General features: G+C 36.6%; 2 protein-coding genes across 4 annotated transcripts; one reads left to right on the plus strand and one right to left on the minus strand.

Annotated features, from left to right (window-relative positions):
- Positions 1-1,317: 1,317 nt before the first annotated feature.
- On the minus strand, positions 1,318-6,233 carry LOC122052075 (serine hydroxymethyltransferase 3, chloroplastic-like). Of its 2 annotated transcripts, none has more exons than XM_042613464.1 (12): positions 6,081-6,233; positions 5,195-5,420; positions 4,885-5,080; positions 4,617-4,791; positions 4,411-4,528; positions 4,206-4,318; positions 3,929-4,051; positions 3,729-3,833; positions 3,512-3,598; positions 3,259-3,366; positions 2,000-2,072; positions 1,318-1,904 (listed from the first exon to the last, which is right to left on the minus strand). In XM_042613464.1, exons 2-12 carry the CDS (start codon positions 5,406-5,408, stop codon positions 1,630-1,632), a joined length of 1,587 nt encoding a protein of 528 aa, XP_042469398.1. In that variant the 5' UTR covers positions 5,409-5,420; positions 6,081-6,233; the 3' UTR covers positions 1,318-1,629. The 2 variants fall into 2 exon arrangements, with proteins under 2 accessions (XP_042469398.1, XP_042469405.1); XM_042613471.1 differs by having other exon boundaries at positions 5,195-5,423; positions 6,083-6,231.
- A 2,737-nt stretch (positions 6,234-8,970) lies between these two features.
- On the plus strand, positions 8,971-11,809 carry LOC122052085 (putative transcription factor bHLH041). 2 transcript variants are annotated; one of them, XM_042613483.1, is made up of 8 exons: positions 8,971-9,338; positions 9,422-9,553; positions 9,629-9,734; positions 9,825-9,839; positions 9,929-9,994; positions 10,074-10,691; positions 10,771-11,145; positions 11,508-11,809. In XM_042613483.1, exons 1-8 carry the CDS (start codon positions 9,232-9,234, stop codon positions 11,619-11,621), a joined length of 1,533 nt encoding a protein of 510 aa, XP_042469417.1. In that variant the 5' UTR covers positions 8,971-9,231; the 3' UTR covers positions 11,622-11,809. The 2 variants fall into 2 exon arrangements, with proteins under 2 accessions (XP_042469417.1, XP_042469425.1); XM_042613491.1 differs by having other exon boundaries at positions 8,985-9,338; positions 9,425-9,553.
- Positions 11,810-19,752: the final 7,943 nt, after the last annotated feature.

Here is a 19,752-nt window from a genome sequence, read left to right on the forward strand (position 1 = left end):
AATAAGTAATGGATAACATCGTTTGACTCCTTGCAATTTCATAAATCCATAAGATTTGAAATAAGTTCAATCGGACATGTGTAGGTCCATTAGTAATATGGGCCCCATATAAAATCATATTATGTCCATATTGGACATGATATGATTCTATATCAGGCCCAACGTGAACTTGATTGAATCTGATATAATTACATATCATGGCCAACATGGACATAATATGAGATTTTTTAGCTGATTATTCTAAAAATATTTTAATACCACTAAGAAGTCAAAATAAGCAATGGATAGCATCGTTTGACTCTTTGCAGTTTCAGAAATCCATAAGATTTGAAATAAGTCCAATCGGACCTGTGTAGGTCCATTAGTGGATTTCAGTCAAAATTTATTGATGGAGCTCGACATATGCGATTGAACCCGTTTCAGGTCCTATAAATTTATGAGGCAACAAGGAATCAAACGGTATTATCTATTGTTTACTTTGATTTCTCAGAGACGTTAAAATATTTTTAGAAAAATCAGCATCTTAGAAATTTTTTTAAGTTCAATTATCATAGAGTAAAAGGAAAATAGAAAAGGAAAGAGAAAAGATGTTGCCTGTATAAGATAAAAGAGAAGAGAGAGAAATGATAGAGAAAAAAAAAATAAAAAATAATTAAATTTATCTAGAAAATAGAATGTAAAGTGCACTATAAAAAAATAACATACATCTTTTAATAAATTTAAAAAATCTAAATATTGTTTTTTGATAAATTATCAATATATGGTGGTAAAAAATGATTATACTCGTTATTAGCGTCGAATCAATTCATCTTATAATTAATAGGGAAGAAGTAAATCATAAATAACTATTAATTTTTGAAATAATGATTAATATATAAAAAAATATTTATTTTGATTATATTAAAATTTAAATTTCAAATCTTAGGATGATAATATATTATATGTTAGTTATTAGATGGTCCCGACGAAATCATCATCGATATATCTTTGCATATAAAGTGGACGATGAGATGATGGATTATAAAGAAGGGTGGAATCGACAAGATAAGGGCAAGGAGGGAATGGAGGGGAAGCCACGCAAAGGCGTGGCCACGTGAAGCATCATATTATGAAGCTGTTGGATGTGCATGCACCACATTAACTTATTCCGTTCCAGCGGTACGGCTCTGACAGACTTTACTTGTTCCATCAGCGAACCACGTGGACTTTGATATGCGTCGATCCTTGTTTAGCATCCGTAGCTCTCGGCTCTTATATTTAACATTTGTAAATTAATCCCTAATCTATTATGAAATCTGTGCCTTCTGATCAACCGAATACCGTAACAACATTTTCATACATTGATCTTTATCGTTCATGACAAAAGAACTTTGAAGGTAAACAATCTGGGGGAACGGTGAAACCATACTTGGCTCCAACGAACCCGCTCGATAAGACCGAACCACTTAATTTTGTATCACATTTTCAAGTTCTATTCAAGAAAATTTTACCCAATCACAATTCCATGAAACTCTTATAGAAAACTTTCCGACAACTTTATTTATGACAATTCTATCAAACACTGATGGAAACTTTTCCCAACAGGTGTGAAAATTATTGATGGGTTATGATTGCTGTTGCATATGATTCTCACAATCCGGGCATTGGGAACTGGTTCGTAAGAGCTTCTACCTTTCTCCTGAGTTCTGCAACTGGCTCTTTTAAAGAGAATTCTGGAGATACGACACTCTCCAGGAAATCTTTGAGCTTCGTTCCTTTTGTGCAGGATTTGGCTCTCAGAGCAATCTGAACACCCTCGTGAATGTAGTCGGCAACAGTTTCAAAATCCTTCTCCTTTAGTCCTCTGGTGGTCATTGCCGGTGTTCCAATCCTGATACCGCCAGGGACTTGTGCACTTTTGTCACCTTCAGAATCCACATCGAGATTCATGGAGAGATTAATAGTAGAAAGTAGAAACAAAGGTGGCCACTCCACAAGAATTTTAGTATAATGCTCTAACCTGGAACTGAGTTCTTATTGAGAGTGATGGAACTGATGTCCAAGATCTTCTCAACCCGGGCACCGTCAATGCCCTGCCATAGGGTATGTTGTGAAGAATTAGAAATTTGTGGCAACTTGCACCAAGTTTGTGATAACAGCGCTTCTAACTTTCAGATCGCAATACTTGAAAAAGACAAGTAGGATAAGTTGACTAAATATTTTGGACATCCAAACTGAAAGTAAAGTTACATGGAGTAGATCCCATCAACAGCAGGCGATCCAAGGTGGCAATGAGAAAAAGGACTTAAATCTTAGATTTTATCAAACCATCAACTTCTAAAAAAGATAAAGAAAACACCATGGAGTCAAACTGATTCAGAGCTACAATAAGAAAGGTCGACTTGGCCATTTAGCTATAGGATCATCAACTCATGAATTTCTTAAGAAATCATCAAAATTATCATTGAAGAAACAATTTAATGTCTGACACATCAGCATATTTCATCTGGGCAAGAAAAGAGAAAGGATAATAGCAAAATAATGTTATGTCATTTCCCTAATCACTCACCTTCTTAGGTACGAGGGGAAAAAACTGTAGCTGGAGGATTACTGAACTGGTCATACTATGTGGCGACCAGCCAGAGTCACAGCCATATAACACTCTAGGATTAACAATGAATAGTATTTCGTCCATTGTTATCCAATGTGAATAGCATTTTTATCACTTTGCATAGTATGTCATTTTTTCACATTGCCACACCTTTTTGTGAACTTTGTTTCCCTTTTTCTTCTTACTACTGACCCAGTGATAACTAAGAACAAGGCAGAAATATACAACTAAAAAGCATTTCAATAAGATAGAGAAATGTGTGAAGAGAGTATAATGGCAGACTCAAGAAATATAAGCTTGCTCAGACAATTTAAATGGTCAGATAAGAGTGTAAAACAGTTAAAAATCCCACTATGGGAATGAATCATTAGTGTCAGAAAAATCTATTACTACCCAAGCATTGGCCGTAGGCAATGGACCACGTGGTAGTTCAAGATAGACTATCTCAAACAAATTCATGGCATGAAAGAGCAGAGTGCCAGAAAACAGTAAATGACAGCAATGAAGATCCATGGCAATTGGGCAAGGACAAAGTCATGCTGATGAGTGTTAGAAGGCATTAGTTGGGACACAGGTGCTAAAATTTCAGCAATGTAGTGAATAAGACGGAGAAACAAATTTGATAAGAAAACAACATGATGAAAAACGCAGAGCAATCATGAATAAACCTGTGGTCTCAAATCCAACAGAACAAGGTGATTATCAGTTCCCCCAGAAACAAGCTTGTAACCCAATTCAGTCAGCCTTGATGCAAGAGCTTTGCAATTAGATACAACCTATAAAAAACATCAAATTAGATGACATTAAAATAATATGGAATACTTTAGGTTTAAGTAATTTAAACAAGTTTTAAGAAAGCAGAAAGGGCAACAATTGCAAGATCAAGAACTGACTAGATTATACCAAGTAAATATTAGGTACCTGAAGTTGATAAGCCTTGAATTCAGGTGATTGGGCATGCTTTAAACATGCAGCAAGAGCAGCAATTGTATGATTATGAGGGCCACCCTGAAAAAACTTTACTGGTTAGAATCTAGTAGCTGCTATAAATCATACCTTGAGCATGCTAAAAGTTCAGTTGGAGAATATTCTGCATCACAACCAGCAAGGATAGATTTATGTACTAAATGCTACATACCTGCAAGCCTGGGAAGACAGCATTATTGATAGAGGATTCTAAATCAACATTCAAAACAGGCTCCTTCTTGTAAAAGATCATGCCGCCACGAGGCCCTCGTAAAGACTGAAATGATAAAGATGCAGAGAAATTAAGACTTTTAAAAAATAAATCTGAAAAAAAGTCAACAAAACTCTGTTGTTCAAATATTTGATGAACACCTTGTGTGTGGTCGTTGTAACAATATCACAATACTCAAAGGGATCAGCAACTACTTGAGCAGCAACAAGCCCACTTATATGGGCCATGTCCATCATTAGAAATGCACCAACAGCATCTGCTGTCTGAATGTATAATCCAGATCAAATAGCAATCATGTATTTTAGAATTTTTTTTCAAGAATGTATAATCCAGATCGAATATCAATCATGTATTTTAGAATTTTTTTTTCAATGTTATCCGCTGGAAGCATTGTAAATAAAAGGATGATATCATCACCTTCCTCATACGAGGATAATCAAAATCTCTAGAATATGCACTTGCTCCAGCAATAATGATCTTAGGTCGGAAGAGAGCAGCTGTTTTTTCAAGCATATCATAATCTATGTAGCCTGTTAGAGAAACCATGAAGCAAAAAGTTTTAGTGTACATATTTCTTAAGTTTCAACTTCACAAGAGAGAAAAGGAAATCTATACACAAAACCTGTTGACTCATCAAGGCGGTAAGGCATAGATTCAAAAAATATAGAAGTGCCTGAAACTCTTTTTTTAGGTGTCATGAAACCATGAGACAGATGGCCTCCATGAGGTAGGTCAAGCCCCTATTTCATGAACATTACAGACATAAAAAAGTCACTGCAAATAGATTAATCAAAATAATGTTAAAACTACTCAATGACAAATAGCTACCATTATTCGGTCATGAGGACTAAGAAGAGCAGTGTAAACTTCAAAATTAGCAGGAGATCCAGAGAGCGGTTGCACATTTACGCCCCACTTATTTTCATCTAGGTGGAATGCTTGCAATGCTCTCTGTTGACAGAGCATCTCAACCTGGTCAATATACTCATTTCCTCCATAGTATCTGAATCAGATATGAATTGAGCAATAAATTTTATAGCTAGCTCAAAAACAAAACGTGATATTCTAGATAAATTATTTTACTGATAGATATTACCTTTTACCAGGCAATCCTTCTGAGTACTTATTTGTTAGACAAGAACCAGATGCTTCCATCACTGCCCGAGAAGTAAAATTTTCAGAAGCTATAAGCTCTAAACAGTTAAATTGGCGCTGCTTCTCCTTCTGAATAAGAGCATGCAGTTCAGGATCTGCTTCCTTCAGTGGGTAATCCTTCAAATTATTTGTTTTTCCTGAGAATAAGACATGCAAATTTATGGAAAAGTTAGCTAAGCTCGTAACTTGTGCTTGAAAAGCTAATTCAAATGGTATATTTTCTTCCTTGAACAATATGAATGCAGACAAACCTCCAGAATTGGAATCAGTTACTGACACAGATGGAGATGGTCTTCCAGCCACTAAGCTTCCTCGGGCACTAAGAGCATTGTAAGGTCTCCTATTGTTGAGTGTAATATGATTTGGCAGCATATCTGTCCTATGAATCTTGGGATCTGATCCATAACACTTCGTCTTAAGGGTCTGGTGAAATGTGCCAGATACAGCTACTCCATAAGCGGACATCTTTGGTATTAACTGCACAATTTGATAATTCTCTTGAAAAAACAATAGACTGATGTTCGTCAACATAAACCCACAGCACCAGCTAAAATCAAAGTTCTATATTTTCTCTAACTGTCTTTCTTTACTACTTGCTTTGCATTAGGAAGAAGAATAAATCGTTTACTTAGTTTACTTATCATGCAAAAAGGCTACCAAAAAATGATATAAGAAAAAACATATGTTTATTAGCAGAAACTAATAGCACCACTGGTACAGTTCCATATTTCCACTGATTTTTTTTTCTTTACCTGTTTCACATGAATAATAATTAAAATGCATTATTCAAGTATCATGCGGCTAATTAAAAACTTGTATAAAGTAAAATTTGAGGTACAACCATTATTTCGAAACTTCTTTTCGGGAATCTAATTCGATTCATTCCCCAACGAACTAAGAAAAACATTCACGGGATACTAAAGGAACAAACACAAAAAACAGCTCGCTCAAAAAACATTTTGTCAACGCGCATAAAAAAAGTTGATATTTATTAAGCTGCCGGAAAAGATCCTTATTCCGCCATGGCAGATCCTGCACTGGAGCCAACTGAAAGCTAAAGATTGTAGAAGAACTCGAAAAAACCGGTCATGATCAGAGAGAGAATCACGCCGTAGAGACAGGGAGAGAGAAACTCGCCTAAAAAAACTCGCTTCTGTATGCCTTTCGCCTCTTCTTACACCTTTTACAAGTAGAAAAAATTGGCCTTCGATCGCTCTTGCTGTTCTAAAAAAAACCCTAACGGCGGATAGCGAAGAAGATAAAGATCCCGCCTTTTTGAGTGGGAAATAGACAAACGAAGAGGTGCAACGGAATGCGGGCGAGCTCTAACGGACGGCTAAACCGTGACCGCCTGACCGGTAGTAGACGGTTGATTGTGTAAATCTTTGGTAAAGCAAAGCTATTCCTCAATCTACTTTAAAACCAAATGTATTTATTTCATGGTATCTAAATATACTGAAACCGCCTCTTACCAAATTATTTCTATTTTTTCAATGAATGCCATAAAATAAATAATATCAGATTTTTTTATGCGAGAGAAATTAAATAAAAAATATTAATAGAATTAAATTCTTTCCAGATAGATTTTCCTCCCAAATATACCAGAGAAATTTAGCAATTTGTTTTTTTTATTTGTCCGATAATATTATGCACAAACACCAACAAAGGTTGTTTCCTCTTTCTGCAATCTAGTTACAATTATTCAGATTGTGGATATCTGTAGAGATTATTCAAATTTGCCACAATTATTAATTCTGTATTACTTGTCTAACAATTTATTATGGATGTTATCATGATAAATGAAGCACAAAAGTTGGGCCGGCCCATTTTATAGCTTAATAAAGATACTGATATGGTGGACAATGCCCCATGGTCTGTCAGTTCTTCTAGAATTCGAGATCGCTAGGGTCTGTAATATGTCGTAGTAATTCGTTAGGGTCTGTAATTCGTTAAATCGTTCATTAACTATTCGAAGTTCAATTTAATAAAATTTTATTTGATCTTATTTAAATGAGTCTTTTTAAGATAAATAAATTAAATTCAAGTTTTAGAATACTTGACTCGTTAATTTATGAACATATTCGTTAATAAATTCATGAATCAATTCTAAATAAAAATAATAATAATTTTGATATTAAATTTATAGATTTTATACTTGACTAACGTATTAATAGTTTATATGTCATGAGAAAAGTTACAATTTTGAAGACCGATACTAATTAGTGAACATTTAGTATATGAGTATATTTATACTTCTTTTCACATCCGGGAATATAAAATTCAGAATAAGCCAAGAATTTGAAAGAATTACTAGGGAAATACCACATCTAGAGACTCATTTACTCAGACAAAAAATATAGATTAATATATTATATTTATTTATTAGAATAAAATTATAAATTTTAATAGAAATATTATAATTTTCTATAAATATATAATTTAGTTTTTAACGATTATTTAAATTTATAATTTATATTTATTAAGTTTGTTTAGGTTCGATAAAAGTTTGAATAAGCTTGTAAATTATGAATATTCGTTAAATAAAGTTCAAGCTCGGCTCGATTATAAATGAGTCAAATTTAAATATTCAAGAGTTCGGCTTATCTTGGCTCAGCTTGGCTTAACTCGATTACACTCCTATACATCGTAGTCAAGAATGAAAACGTCAATATTTAAGAGACTGTATGAGCACGCTGTTGGAGTTAGGAAGGTGAGAAAGTGCCCTTTCCTCTTCTAATCCAATCACCTTTCTTCATAAATGAAGGAAGGGGAAGAGACCTTCTACACCTATATATCAGGTCGTTTAAGCCATCTAAAGGGATGAGGAGCACAAGAGAGAAAGGAAGAGGGGGCTTGCTGTGTGCAAGTTTTGTGCAAAGTCAAAGAGAATGAGTTCGCCCCATATGAAAGATCTCTATGCAAGGTTCGTCCATATACAAAAGATTAAAAGAGACACGAAGAACATTTAAGATTGATTTGTCTAATCTCGAAAGAGAGATTTGGTTTGTGAACTATGAAGAAATTTTCGATTTGTTCGTGATCGTTCTTCCGACAACAAATCCAAAGATTATATTTTGTCGCCGATTATAAATCTACGGGAGATCACTATGAGTTTTAACAGATTTCATATTTCTATATTTTTCATACTTAAAACTATTAACACACGCTGTCACTGCATCTTAACTATAGGGGTTGGCTTCCTTCAATAATTCGACTTTTATTTTACGTAGATTTTGATGGTGTCTTATTGAATAATGTTGCGACCTTTGTTTGTCTTGAGATATGATAGTTTTTGCTTGCCGTTGTTACAAATATGGTCCAAACTTATGCAAGTATCTTCATTTCGAAGGCAAAAACTTAAGTTGTGATAAAGACACATGTAATTTAATGATATGAAAAATACATACTAAAAAGGTTACATCTTCCAATTATCCAACACAGCAATATTTGATTTAACTATTATACTCCATATAAATTTGCAGAACCAATGATTTGTATTTGATTATAAAAAGAATTTAAAATTCTAATTTATATATATATATATATATATATATATATATATATATATATATATATATATATATATATATTTTAGCTATTTCTAACATTATCCCAAGAATTGCCTAGTCCTATTTATTAAATTTCTAGAAATATACATTTCTTTTTAGTCAAATTGCTTGGTTGGTGGAACAAGATAAACCTAATGAAACCTATGAATAATTGAGCTTTCTAGATGGGTCAAAATATATATATTATTTTATTTTTTTAATTCGAATATCCCGGTTTTACCTCTACTAATTCTAGAGATTGATACAATTCCACTAAAATTTTCTAGTTACCATCTGAATAAATATGTAAATACAAGTGACTGTCCACATGGTCCCCAAATTTTGAACCCCCACATATATTTACATCTGCACCGTAGCTAGGCATACTATTTAAATTATAACATATATCATGGAATCAAATACATGAATGAACCTGCCCTCCGAGTTGGACTTCTTCCTCAGCAGAATCTGTTTTTTTCCACGGACGACTTTGAACGCCAACTTGTCTCATCCTGAGACTTGTCTGGCTGCGCACACCGCAACCTGTCTCCCTACTTTTCAGCACACTTCCCCTTTCCCTTCGTATATCTGTCCCGAACGCATCCCATAACTAGCGGGTCTCACCCATTTTCATCACGCCAACAAAATCTTCAACCTCGATCCTCATCCTATACTTCACTCCCTCCCTTTTCATGGCTGCTTGACACATCTCTCGGCCTGAGTTCGCAAACTGAGCGAAGATGGACTATGTTTTCCTCCTCGACTCCGACGATCGCCGACGGTTTCTGCAATTGGCCGGTCGGGTTCTTGGATGCTCTTATATCTGCACTTGGTGTCCCGCAGCTAAGTATGTGCATGATCACGATGCCTCGAGTACTCCTGCTTGCATGAAATTGAATCTGATGTATTCTGAATTAATCTTCTGTTTAGCAGCAGCCAACTGATCTCCATGGAGGGATGGCATCACGAGGAAGACAATAACGTTCCAGGCTCTTCGTCCGGAATCTTGTCCTTGAGGCTCTTCGATGCCTACCGGCGATCCATCTGCAGCATTCTGAGAGGGTAAGTTACGTTCTGTGTACTTGCAAGAGACGGCCAATAGTTCATAGTGATATGTGTTATTCTTTGTGCTCGCAGTTGTATTCCTGGGCTTACCTTCAGCTCTGGATTCAATTATCTTGAGATAAAGGATGCAGATGTAATGAGTTTAGCTGCATTGAACGAACAACGCCAATTCTATCAGGTACGTTTACTGGTCTTTTAAGGAATAAAAATGTGTTTTTGTTTGTAATTAAACAGTTAATTAATGTTGAATTCCATTTTATTATTTCAGAAAGCGGGGATAAAGGTCTGTAATTTAAGCCATTCTTGCTGTGTGCTTCTAATTCTCGATTGCAATTAAACTAAAGCAGCTACGCATTGCTTTCTTGCTCACAGACAATAATGTTTTTGGGATCAGGAAAAGGAGAAGTCGAATTGGGAATGGCAACTCCACCAAATGCAGTGAGTTTAATTATCATGGAAACTTGTTTAAAAATGATGAATTAATTACTTTGGTCGGATAATTGTTTAAGTTTGGCAGACGAACATGGAAATGAGCATTCATCAAGTGTTCAGCAAAAACTTCATTCAGCAGTCCCAGCTACGAGAAGGGAGTTTGATTCAACTAACGCCAAACCCCGATACATCTCATCTCTCTTCCTCATCGTCCTCGCTTCGATCTCGATCTCTGTCTATCGGAAGCCCCGAGAGTCTAGTATTCCAAGATCCAACTTCTAGATATTGTGGCAATGAAGCAGTGACAAGAGCGATGCTTGCTGTTATTTGTAAGGCCTCGCCTTCTTCCCCTCCTCCAAAATTGCTATACCATCAACTATTACAGCAGCAGCAGCAACAGCAACAGCAACAGCAGCAGCATCAGGGCTATAGATCTAAATCAGGATTCATGGTTTACGATCGAAATCTAGCTCAAGAATTGGAGAAATCGGTGTCGAACAAGTTGGGCGGGGGACAGAAGATGATCAAGGCAGGGATTGAGATTTTGAGAAGAGTGAGCGCGATGAGGATGGAGGCCCAACTGCAGGAACAGTCCCGACCAACCAACAACCAATTGCACCATATGATTTCTGAACGCAAGCGCAGGGAGAAGCTCAATGAGTACTTTCATGCTCTGAGATTACTGCTTCCACCAGGATCCAAGGTATTAATTAATTAACTAAAATTAATTTAAATTATAATTTTATTTTTTTTTTAAAAAAAAATTATCTTGCTACTCACAGAAGGACAAGGCATCTGTGCTTGCAAACACCAAAAACTACTTGACTTCCCTGAAAGCTCAAATAAAAGAGCTGGAGGAGAGGAACCAAATGTTGGAACCGATGCGACAGCTAATCGAGGAGGGAATTGGCGAGTCAAAAGAGAAAGTAGAAGTTCGGATAATCCGAACCGCTGAATCCGCACCAGAAGGCTCACAGTTCATCAACTTCAAGCTGGTTATCATTGTAAGGGAGCAATGCGAGATGATGAATTTGGTCGTTCACCTTCTCGAATGCTTGAAAGAGAGAGGCATTACGAATTTGGTGGCCATGGAGACAAGCACAGCATCTCCAACTGGTGCGATTTTTGCAAGAATCAACGTTGGGCTACAAGTGAAGGTATGAATCCTAATCAAAATTCATACATAATAACTGAAATTTCAAAAGAATGCATCAGAAAGTTGAACATCTTACTCATTCTTTCCAACTATGACGTAGAACAGCTTACGAGAGTCTATTACCTTGAACTTCATCAAATTGTCCGATCATTATTTTCTATTCTACACGTTCATGTGCCATGTTTTAGTTCGTGTTGTTCACCTACAGCATGCATGCATGAACTGATAAAATTTTCTCGGACTACGTAGCTTCCGTATGCCTTCTGAATGATCAATGGGCTTGCTGGAAGCTTCCTTTAATTAAAGCTGTAAATAATTAATGAACGCATGCTGATTCCAAAAGTGTGTGCATGGCTGCGACAGGCGAGCGATTGGGACGAGGAGAGGTTCACCGAAGCTGCGAAAGGAGCCGTCAATGATGTGCTGCATGCAGACGACAACAAAGGCGATGACGACCGCTCCCTTAACATTCTTTGATTTCTTCTTCACTGATTGCCCGTCGATGTTGACCATAAATTAACAATTCTTTTTCCTAGATTTTGTATTTCTAGTTTCTTTTTGACGAGGCCGGGAGACTAGATAATCTAGATTTCATCACGACAAGAATAGATTACATTTATTATTATTATTAATTTATCGATGTGGAACTACGGGTTTCTGTGTCACTTCTTTGTGTGTTAGTTTTCTCTTTGTCTGCACTTCCTCTTTCCTTCCCGTGTCAATATCATGGCACCATGTCCATTTTTAAAGTGCATAACAAAGATCAAAGTGCTGATCCGACTGTACATGGAAGAAAATTACAGCAACAGCTTTTGGACTGCATGTATATTGACGATTGCTTTTGTTGGTTTACCTCGCTGTCTTCTTTTTGCTGAGGAAGTTTCATATCAACGGCAAGAGAAATATATATATATATATATATATTTTCCTTTTTTATGTAAAAGGTAAGAATAGCCTCAAGATGATCTGGAGACGTCGGGATAAGAGACGATCTCATCCATAAAATGTTGGCGTAGAATTCCAGGCAATAAGGTTTTTGGGCTGGAAAACCATTGGTACAAACATTACCTTCAATTTTTTTTTTTATAATTCAGATGTTGAACTTTGGCTCAACATATATGATCCTTCATCCTTGAAAATGGACAACCTGATGCAAAATTTATGGAGAGGTTTGTCAAATTAAAAAGTTTAAATTATTATAGGCATGATGTTTGAGATTTTAGTTTAAGAGCAGTAATAAAAATTTAAATTTTATTTTTTTCTTTCAAAATTAATCATGTGAACAGAGCTAGTAATTAATTAACAACGAGATTTGAAGTTTATAAGGAGGTTTTTTTTATTGAAGAGGGTAAAAAATTTTCATGTATGTGACATTGAAAATTATATTAAAAAAATCATTTAGAATCAACCATTGGAGACGACCTAAATAAATCCACTCCCAACAATCAACTTTAACCAGATTTTTTCATATGCAAAAAATATTCTACAGTACATTGTATCGTAGATAGGATTCAAACTAATGTTTTTATCACTGCACCATGCCCAAGGCACGAACAAACATTACTTTCACAAGGTATTTGAATAAAATGATATAAAGCTTGCTAATGAAGTACTTGACGTCGAGTTTAAAGAATTAGGAAAAATTGTTGAAAGTCTATGGGCACATGTGCTATTGAAAATTAGTATTGGAGAAGAAAGAGTGATTAATCTAATAAAAATGAATTTTTCTATATTTTTTATAAAACATATTTCATGGTATTGTATGCATCCACGATGTGATTTTGTAATTAGATTAATTATATGTGGTGGAGACTTTAATGAATTAGTTGTTATTCTTTTAAAAAAAAGTTTAATTATATGAGATGGGGTCAAAGTCAAGATGCTATAGTAGGATAATAGGTTAGACTCAGGTGAGATTTTGTATCTTTCATCCTTATATTCAGAGATTGTCTTCAATTTTCTGAGGATATCTTATTATCAGAATCCGGCCATAAAAGAAGTTTATAATCTTGGTTCTCTCTTAAATGAATTAGTTATTAAGGTTAAAAAGTTAGGTATGAGGATTTAATAATAAGGCTAGTGTCCAGGATTATGTCTTTTATTTGTTTGTCTTTATGGACTTTCATGGTAGAATCTACTGCTCAGGTATCTTACATTTCCATGAGCGTAATTTAGCTCTAAGTTTAATAGTCTTTGCCAACAATCATTAAGAGGAAAAAAGAAGGAAACAACTAGTCGGCAAAGGACAATCATTTCCATACTCATATTCATCCTCATCTTACTATCATTCTTCAACTAAAGTATATTATAATTAATATCATATTATATATATATATAGATTTGATATGCTAGGCGACGTTTTAAGCACGACCGTGAGCGACGTGCAGATGTGGCGTTGCCAGCTCGATTTCTCTATAAATAAAATATATCATTATTCTCTCTCCCCTCCCGCATGCAGTTCAAAACCACGACTTGGGAAATTACCCAAATTAATTTTTGATTCTCCCTCCGTCTCCCACTCTCGCTCCCTCCGTCTTCGTCGTCCGTTGTCCGGCCGACCTCACAAGCCGCTAGGAAAGTTTAATATTAAAATCTCTCCCTCGCCACTCTCTCTCCCTCGCTCGCTAGCTCCCTCCGTCAACGTCCTCCGTTCTCCGCCATCCGTAGTCAGTCAGACGTCATCCCTCGGCCCTCGCGCTCCCGGGGGGAAAGTTTCACCGGCGTCTTCAATCGCACAGCTATTGCAAGAGCTTACCACCTCTCTCCATTCGCAATGGTAAGTCGTTTCAATTTAATTTGATAATTCACACCGTTATAGCCTACAAATATTAGAAGGATTATATATTGCTATAACGTTCAGGGATGATGCTTTGTGCAAACGGCTGCAGGGTACAACCAAGTGGGCTGCAGCGTAGCTGCTACATGATGGAGTAACCACTTGGTAAGTCATTTTTTTTGGCAGCTACAATTGCTAGCATATATTACCCCGAGAACTATATCAGCTTGGTAAAAAAATAGTTGAAATTATTGTTTAAAGATGCAGCGTCTTTACTTCGCTTCTAAACGTTGTATCAACTACTTCGCACGAAACTGTCCTTGTAGCTGCTACAACTTGTAGCAGCTAACTTGGACTGGTCGTCGTCGAAGTCGGATGGATTTATGCTACGACGTGGAAGGGCGACGGCTGCAACAACCGCCTGCAGCCACTTGGACTTTCCTTTGCTGCTACTAGTTGTAGCATCTACATGGAGAGGTAGCTGTTACAACGTGTACTGGTAACTGCTATACCTTGTAGCAACTAACTCTCCATGTAACTGCGACACCTTGTAGCAGCTAACTTGGAAAGACGTTTTTCTAGTAGCCCTATTGTCTCGCAGAGATTAATCCAGTAGACATATTTTTGATATGCTGTATATCAACTTGCTAAAAAATGAATTAAAAATATTTCCACTGCTACAGTGCCCTTGGTTTGTTTTGTTGGTACACGTTGAAGCAGCTACTTCGTCTAATAACTGCTACATCTTGTAGTAGCAAACATGGTAAGTCGTTTTTCTAGTAGCCCTATTTTCTAGCAGAGAATAATTCAGTAGCTATATTTTTTATATGCTGTATATCAACTTGCTAAAAAATTGATATAAAATTATTTCCGCTGCTGCAACGCCTTTGTTTTGCTTTGCTCCTATACGTTGAAGCAGGTACTTCGACTCATAACTGCTACCCCTTTGTAGCAACTAACTCTACATGTTGATGCCACAACCTGTGGCAGCTAACTCGGTAAGTCATTTTTTTAGTAGCCATATTTTTGTACTTGTATATCAACTTGCTAAAAAAATGATTTAAAATTATTTCCGCTGCTGTAGCGCCTTCGCTTCGCTTTGCTGCTACACGTTGAAGTAGCTATTTTGACTAATGACTGCTACACCTTGTAGCAGCTAACTCTCCAGGTAGCTGCCACAACTTGTGGCAGCTAACTCGGTAAGTCATTTTTTTAGTAGCCATATTTTTGTAGCTATATTTCAATTTGCTAAAATATGATTTAAAATTATTTTCGCTGCTACAGTGCCTTCGCTTTGCTTTGCTGCTACACGTTGAAACAACTACTTCGATTAATAACTGCTACACCTTGTAGCAGCTAACACTCCAGGTAGCTACCACAACTTGTGGCAGCTAACTCGATAAGTCATTTTTTTAGTAGCCATATTTTTGTAGCTGTATATCACCTTGCTAAAAAAATTATGTAACATTATTTCCGCTGTTACAGCGCCTTCGCTTTGCTTTACTTTGCTGCTACACGTTGAAGCAACTACATCGGCTAACAACTGCTACACCTTGTAGCAGCTAACTCTCCAGGTAGGTGCCACAACTTGTGGCAACTAACTCGATAAGTCATTTTTTTAGTAGCCATATTTTTGTAGTTGTATTTCAACTTGCTAAAAAATGATTTAAAATTATTTCCACTGCTGCAGTGCCTTTGCTTTGCTTTGCTGCTATACGTTGAAGCAGCTACTTCGACTAATAACTACTACACCTTGTAGCAGCTAACTCTCCAGGTAGCTGCCACAACTTGTGGCAGCTAACTCGGTAAGTCAATTTTTTAGTAGCCATATTTTTGTAGCTGTATATCAACTTGCTAAAAAAATGATTTAAAATTATTTCCGCTGCTGCAACGCCTTCGCTTTGCTTTGCTGCTACACGTTGAAGCAACTACTTTGACTAATAACTGTTACACCTTGTAGCAGCTAACTCTCCAGGTAGCTGCTACAACTTATGGCAGCTAACTCGATAGGTCGAATTTTTAGTAGCCATATTTTTGTAGCTGTATATCAACTTGCTAAAAAAATTATTTAAAATTATTTCTGCTGCTGTAGCGCCTTCGCTTTGCTTTGCTGCTACACGTTGAAGCAGCTACTTTGACTAATAACTGCTACACCTTGTAGCAGCTAACTCTCTAGGTAGTTGCCACAACTTGTGGCAACTAACTCGGTAAGTCATTTTTTTAGTAGCCATATTTTTGTAGCTGTATTTCAACTTGCTAAAAAATGATTTAAAATTATTTCCGCTGTTGCAGCGCCTTCGCTTTGCTTTGATGCTACACATTGAAGCAACTACTTTGACTAATAACTGCTACACCTTGTAGCAGCTAACTCTTCAAGTAATTGCCACAACTTGTGATATCTAACTCGGTAAGTAATTTTTTTAGTAGCCATATTTTTGTAACTGTATATCAACTTGCTAAAAAAATTATTTAAAATTATTTCCGTTGCTGTAGTGCCTTCGCTTTGCTTTGTTGCTACACGTTGAAGCAGCTACTTCGACTAATAACTGCTACACCTTGTAGCAGTTAACTCTCCATGTAGCTACTACAACTTGTGGCAGCTAACTCGGTAAGTCATTTTTTTAGTAGCCATATTTTTATAGCTGTATTTCAACTTGCTAAAAAAATGATTTTAAATTATTTTCGCTGCTGCAGCGCCTTCGTTTTGCTTTGCTGCTACATGTTGAAGCAGCTACTTCAACTAATAACTGCTACACCTTGTAGCAGCTAACTCTCCAGGTAGCTGCCACAACTTGTGGCAGCTAACTCGGTAAGTTATCTGCTACAACGATGTAACAACTCTTTCTTCGTTTACGCTCCAATAAGATGTTACTCTGCATTTTCAACCAATAATAGATCATAGCAATCTCAATTTTTTATTTAGCGTATAATTAAATGAGGTTTCTTACATTTCGTTGTAGAAACAATTGTAGCACGTTGAAGTAGCTAGTCGTCAGAAGCTGCTACACGTTGTAGCAGGTAACGGTCCAAATAACCTTTTCTTACCAATTACCTTTTTTCAATTATTGTGGTACTATATATACTGTGCAATTACATTTTTATCCTCATAGGCCAAAGTTTTAAACCCTAAACTCGTCGTATGACAAATATTTCGAAGGCATTTCATTGATAGTTCATCGGTGCCCCATGGAGTCTTCATCAATTAACCTCACCGCGATGACTTGTTTCTCATCCAATGCTTTGCCTCCATCGTAAGTATTGTCTTAGGGTTTATCATCCAAACCTTTGTCTACTATGATAGTTTGAATTTATAGGGGTTTAAACCATCTCCTAGCTGCTACAATGGGGTTTAATGTTTTTAGGTCGATAATCAATGAGGGTTTACTTTCAGCGAATCAAGAGTTTAAAAAAGAAATGTTTATCTTTGCTGTCGCAGTTTGTGTCGTTGAACTGCTACAAAATGATACAACATGGTTAAACCCTACAGTGTCGATTGGCTTCTCACAAGTGTAGCAGCTACTTGACACTGACTGCTACAACGTGTAGAGTACTCATGTTTAGCAGCAACAAGTCACATTGTACTAATAGGAGAAATTATAGACATTGTAACGTATTAGATTATGGGTTAAAAATAAAAGTGTCAGGTATCTTAGTATGGGTGAAAATCAATTGCATTGCAGTGAACGCAACGGAGTATCATTAAGATCTTATGTATTTTTTTCGACAGAATTAAATGGCAAGCCAGAGAACTGTTGCTTCCCATGCATATCGTAAGAAAGTGCACTAGAAAAATAATTACCCTCACTTCAAGGGTTTTATATCATCACTACATATAAACGATCGACAGATGGAGTTGATCAATGAAAGCCCATTTGCCTGGGCAGTAGCTGTTGGGTTTTTCGGGCCGCAAAAACTGCTTTTTGCGTTGCGGAAACCCCCAATCCCATGCCACCGGATCCGTGCGAAGTTATAAAATTTCGTAAAAACTTCGTGTACATGTTTTCTAGCCTAGATCTACACTAGATCTACAAGGAAGAGACTTATACCTTTGTAGCGAAGCCCTTCGCATATCCTGCTCGTCCAAGGTTCGCCGGATCTCAAGGTTGTCAAGTGTACAACCCTCTATGCGTATCCACACGAACAAATCGATGAAGAGAACCTCTAAAGATGTGCTAGCAACCTTAGAGGATCAGCAATGGTGGAGGAGAGTGAGAGAAGAAAGGTAGAGAGGAAGAAGAAGGAGGTTACACAAAGTAAAAATGAAACTCTCACTTGTGTTAAAGTGGTCGGCCACTTCAAGAAGGGGTTTTTAAACCCCATGGGATATCAAGAATCACAACTCTTGATCTCCCTCATGATGTGGCACACACATGTACTAATCTTGATGATGTGGCATATCATCATTAGCCCACTTAATGCCAACTCACAAATGAGGTGGCAATGGTCAAGTCAAACTTGACCTTTCATCTTCCTCTCAAGTTAAGTCAAACTTGACCACTTCTCTCCCATGGTTGATCAAATCTAACCATTGGTTCAAGTCAATTTTAATTTAATGAATCTCTATTCATTGAATTAAATTGGCTCAATGAGTCTAAGTCCAAATTAGACTCATTTAACACATGAACCAAATTGAATCCAACTCAATTAGTTTACTTTGGATTACTCTTAATCTAATTTGGTTCATCATATGAACCTAATCCTCTAGGTACATCAAATGAACCTAATCTCCATCTAATTGCCCTTTATGTGTGACCCTATAGGTTCTTGTAACGTTGGCAATGCTCCTAAACCCATTTAGAAGCATAAGTAATGAGCGGTATCTAGCAACACATCATTACTACCCAAGTTACAAGAATGTTGAGATCCAACATCACCTTGTGACTACTAATTGTGACTCTTCACAATATGTGACAATGTCCTTCTATCCTTGACATATAGATTGATTAATATGAGACATAGACCGTGTCATCCTCTAATCAATCTAAATCTTGAATCCCAAGTAGACTCACTCAATCAAATGAGCTCAACATTTCATGTTGACTCATTTGGGCATGGCCATGCACTTAGTGGTCTCAATCTATCAAGAATAATGATGTCTCTCCCATCATATAGGAGGGATAGATCCCATCTACATCACTCACATCCCTCCGCATAATTTGTTACATACCCAGTAATCGCCTTTATAGTCCACCCAGTTACGGGTGACGTTTGACGAAGCCAAAGTATGTAACTCCTTATGTAGGGAACCATGGTGACTTCAGGTCCAAGGACTAATAGTCATACTAATAGCCACATGAGAAAGTATATGACACTCATATAACGATCCATGATACTTTCTCATGGCGGGTCATTCAGTATACATTCTCCAATGCATACCCATGTGTCAACTTGATATCTCTATATCCATGACTTGTGAGATCAAGTCATCGAGTTGACCTACATGCTAGTCTCATCGCATTAACATTGTCCCTGAATGTTAATACTTGACTAGGAATGATTAAGAGTAGTGTTCCCTATATCATCTCATTATCGATTCAACCAATCGATTGATATAGGCAAGAACCTTCTACTCAAGGACGCTATTATACTTAGTTATTTGACACCAATACAAGTAAGCATAATAACCATAAACAAATGCCTTTATATACATAAGAAATATGATACAATGAGTCCATACAACAATCATCAAATGATTGACTCTAGGGGTCTAACTAACAATCTCCCACTAGCACTAGTGCTAATTAGTATAGGCTCTAAGGCCTAATGATCTAGTGTGACCATCATGCTTTCTCTGTGCCAAAGCCTTGGTCAAGGGATCTGCGATGTTAACCT

Source organism: Zingiber officinale, chromosome 1B (genome assembly GCF_018446385.1).
Source record: "Zingiber officinale cultivar Zhangliang chromosome 1B, Zo_v1.1, whole genome shotgun sequence".
Taxonomy (NCBI): Eukaryota; Viridiplantae; Streptophyta; class Magnoliopsida; order Zingiberales; family Zingiberaceae; genus Zingiber; species Zingiber officinale.

What these genes read in the sequence shown, in the direction of transcription:
- LOC122052075 (XM_042613464.1), bottom strand. Translation starts at nt 5,408, where the DNA reads ATGTCCGCTTATGGAGTAGCTGTATCTGGCACATTTCACCAGACCCTT. An exon ending in GAAGGATTGCCTGGTAAAAG is followed by an intron (nt 4,792 to 4,884) that starts GTAATATCTATC and finishes TATCTGATTCAG; the next exon opens with ATACTATGGAGGAAATGAGT. An exon ending in TGTTGGATTTGAGACCACAG is followed by an intron (nt 2,073 to 3,258) that starts GTTTATTCATGA and finishes ACCCTATGGCAG; the next exon opens with GGCATTGACGGTGCCCGGGT.
- LOC122052085 (XM_042613483.1), top strand. Translation starts at nt 9,232, where the DNA reads ATGGACTATGTTTTCCTCCTCGACTCCGACGATCGCCGACGGTTTCTG. An exon ending in ACTTGGTGTCCCGCAGCTAA is followed by an intron (nt 9,339 to 9,421) that starts GTATGTGCATGA and finishes TCTTCTGTTTAG; the next exon opens with CAGCAGCCAACTGATCTCCA. An exon ending in TGGCAACTCCACCAAATGCA is followed by an intron (nt 9,995 to 10,073) that starts GTGAGTTTAATT and finishes TAAGTTTGGCAG; the next exon opens with ACGAACATGGAAATGAGCAT.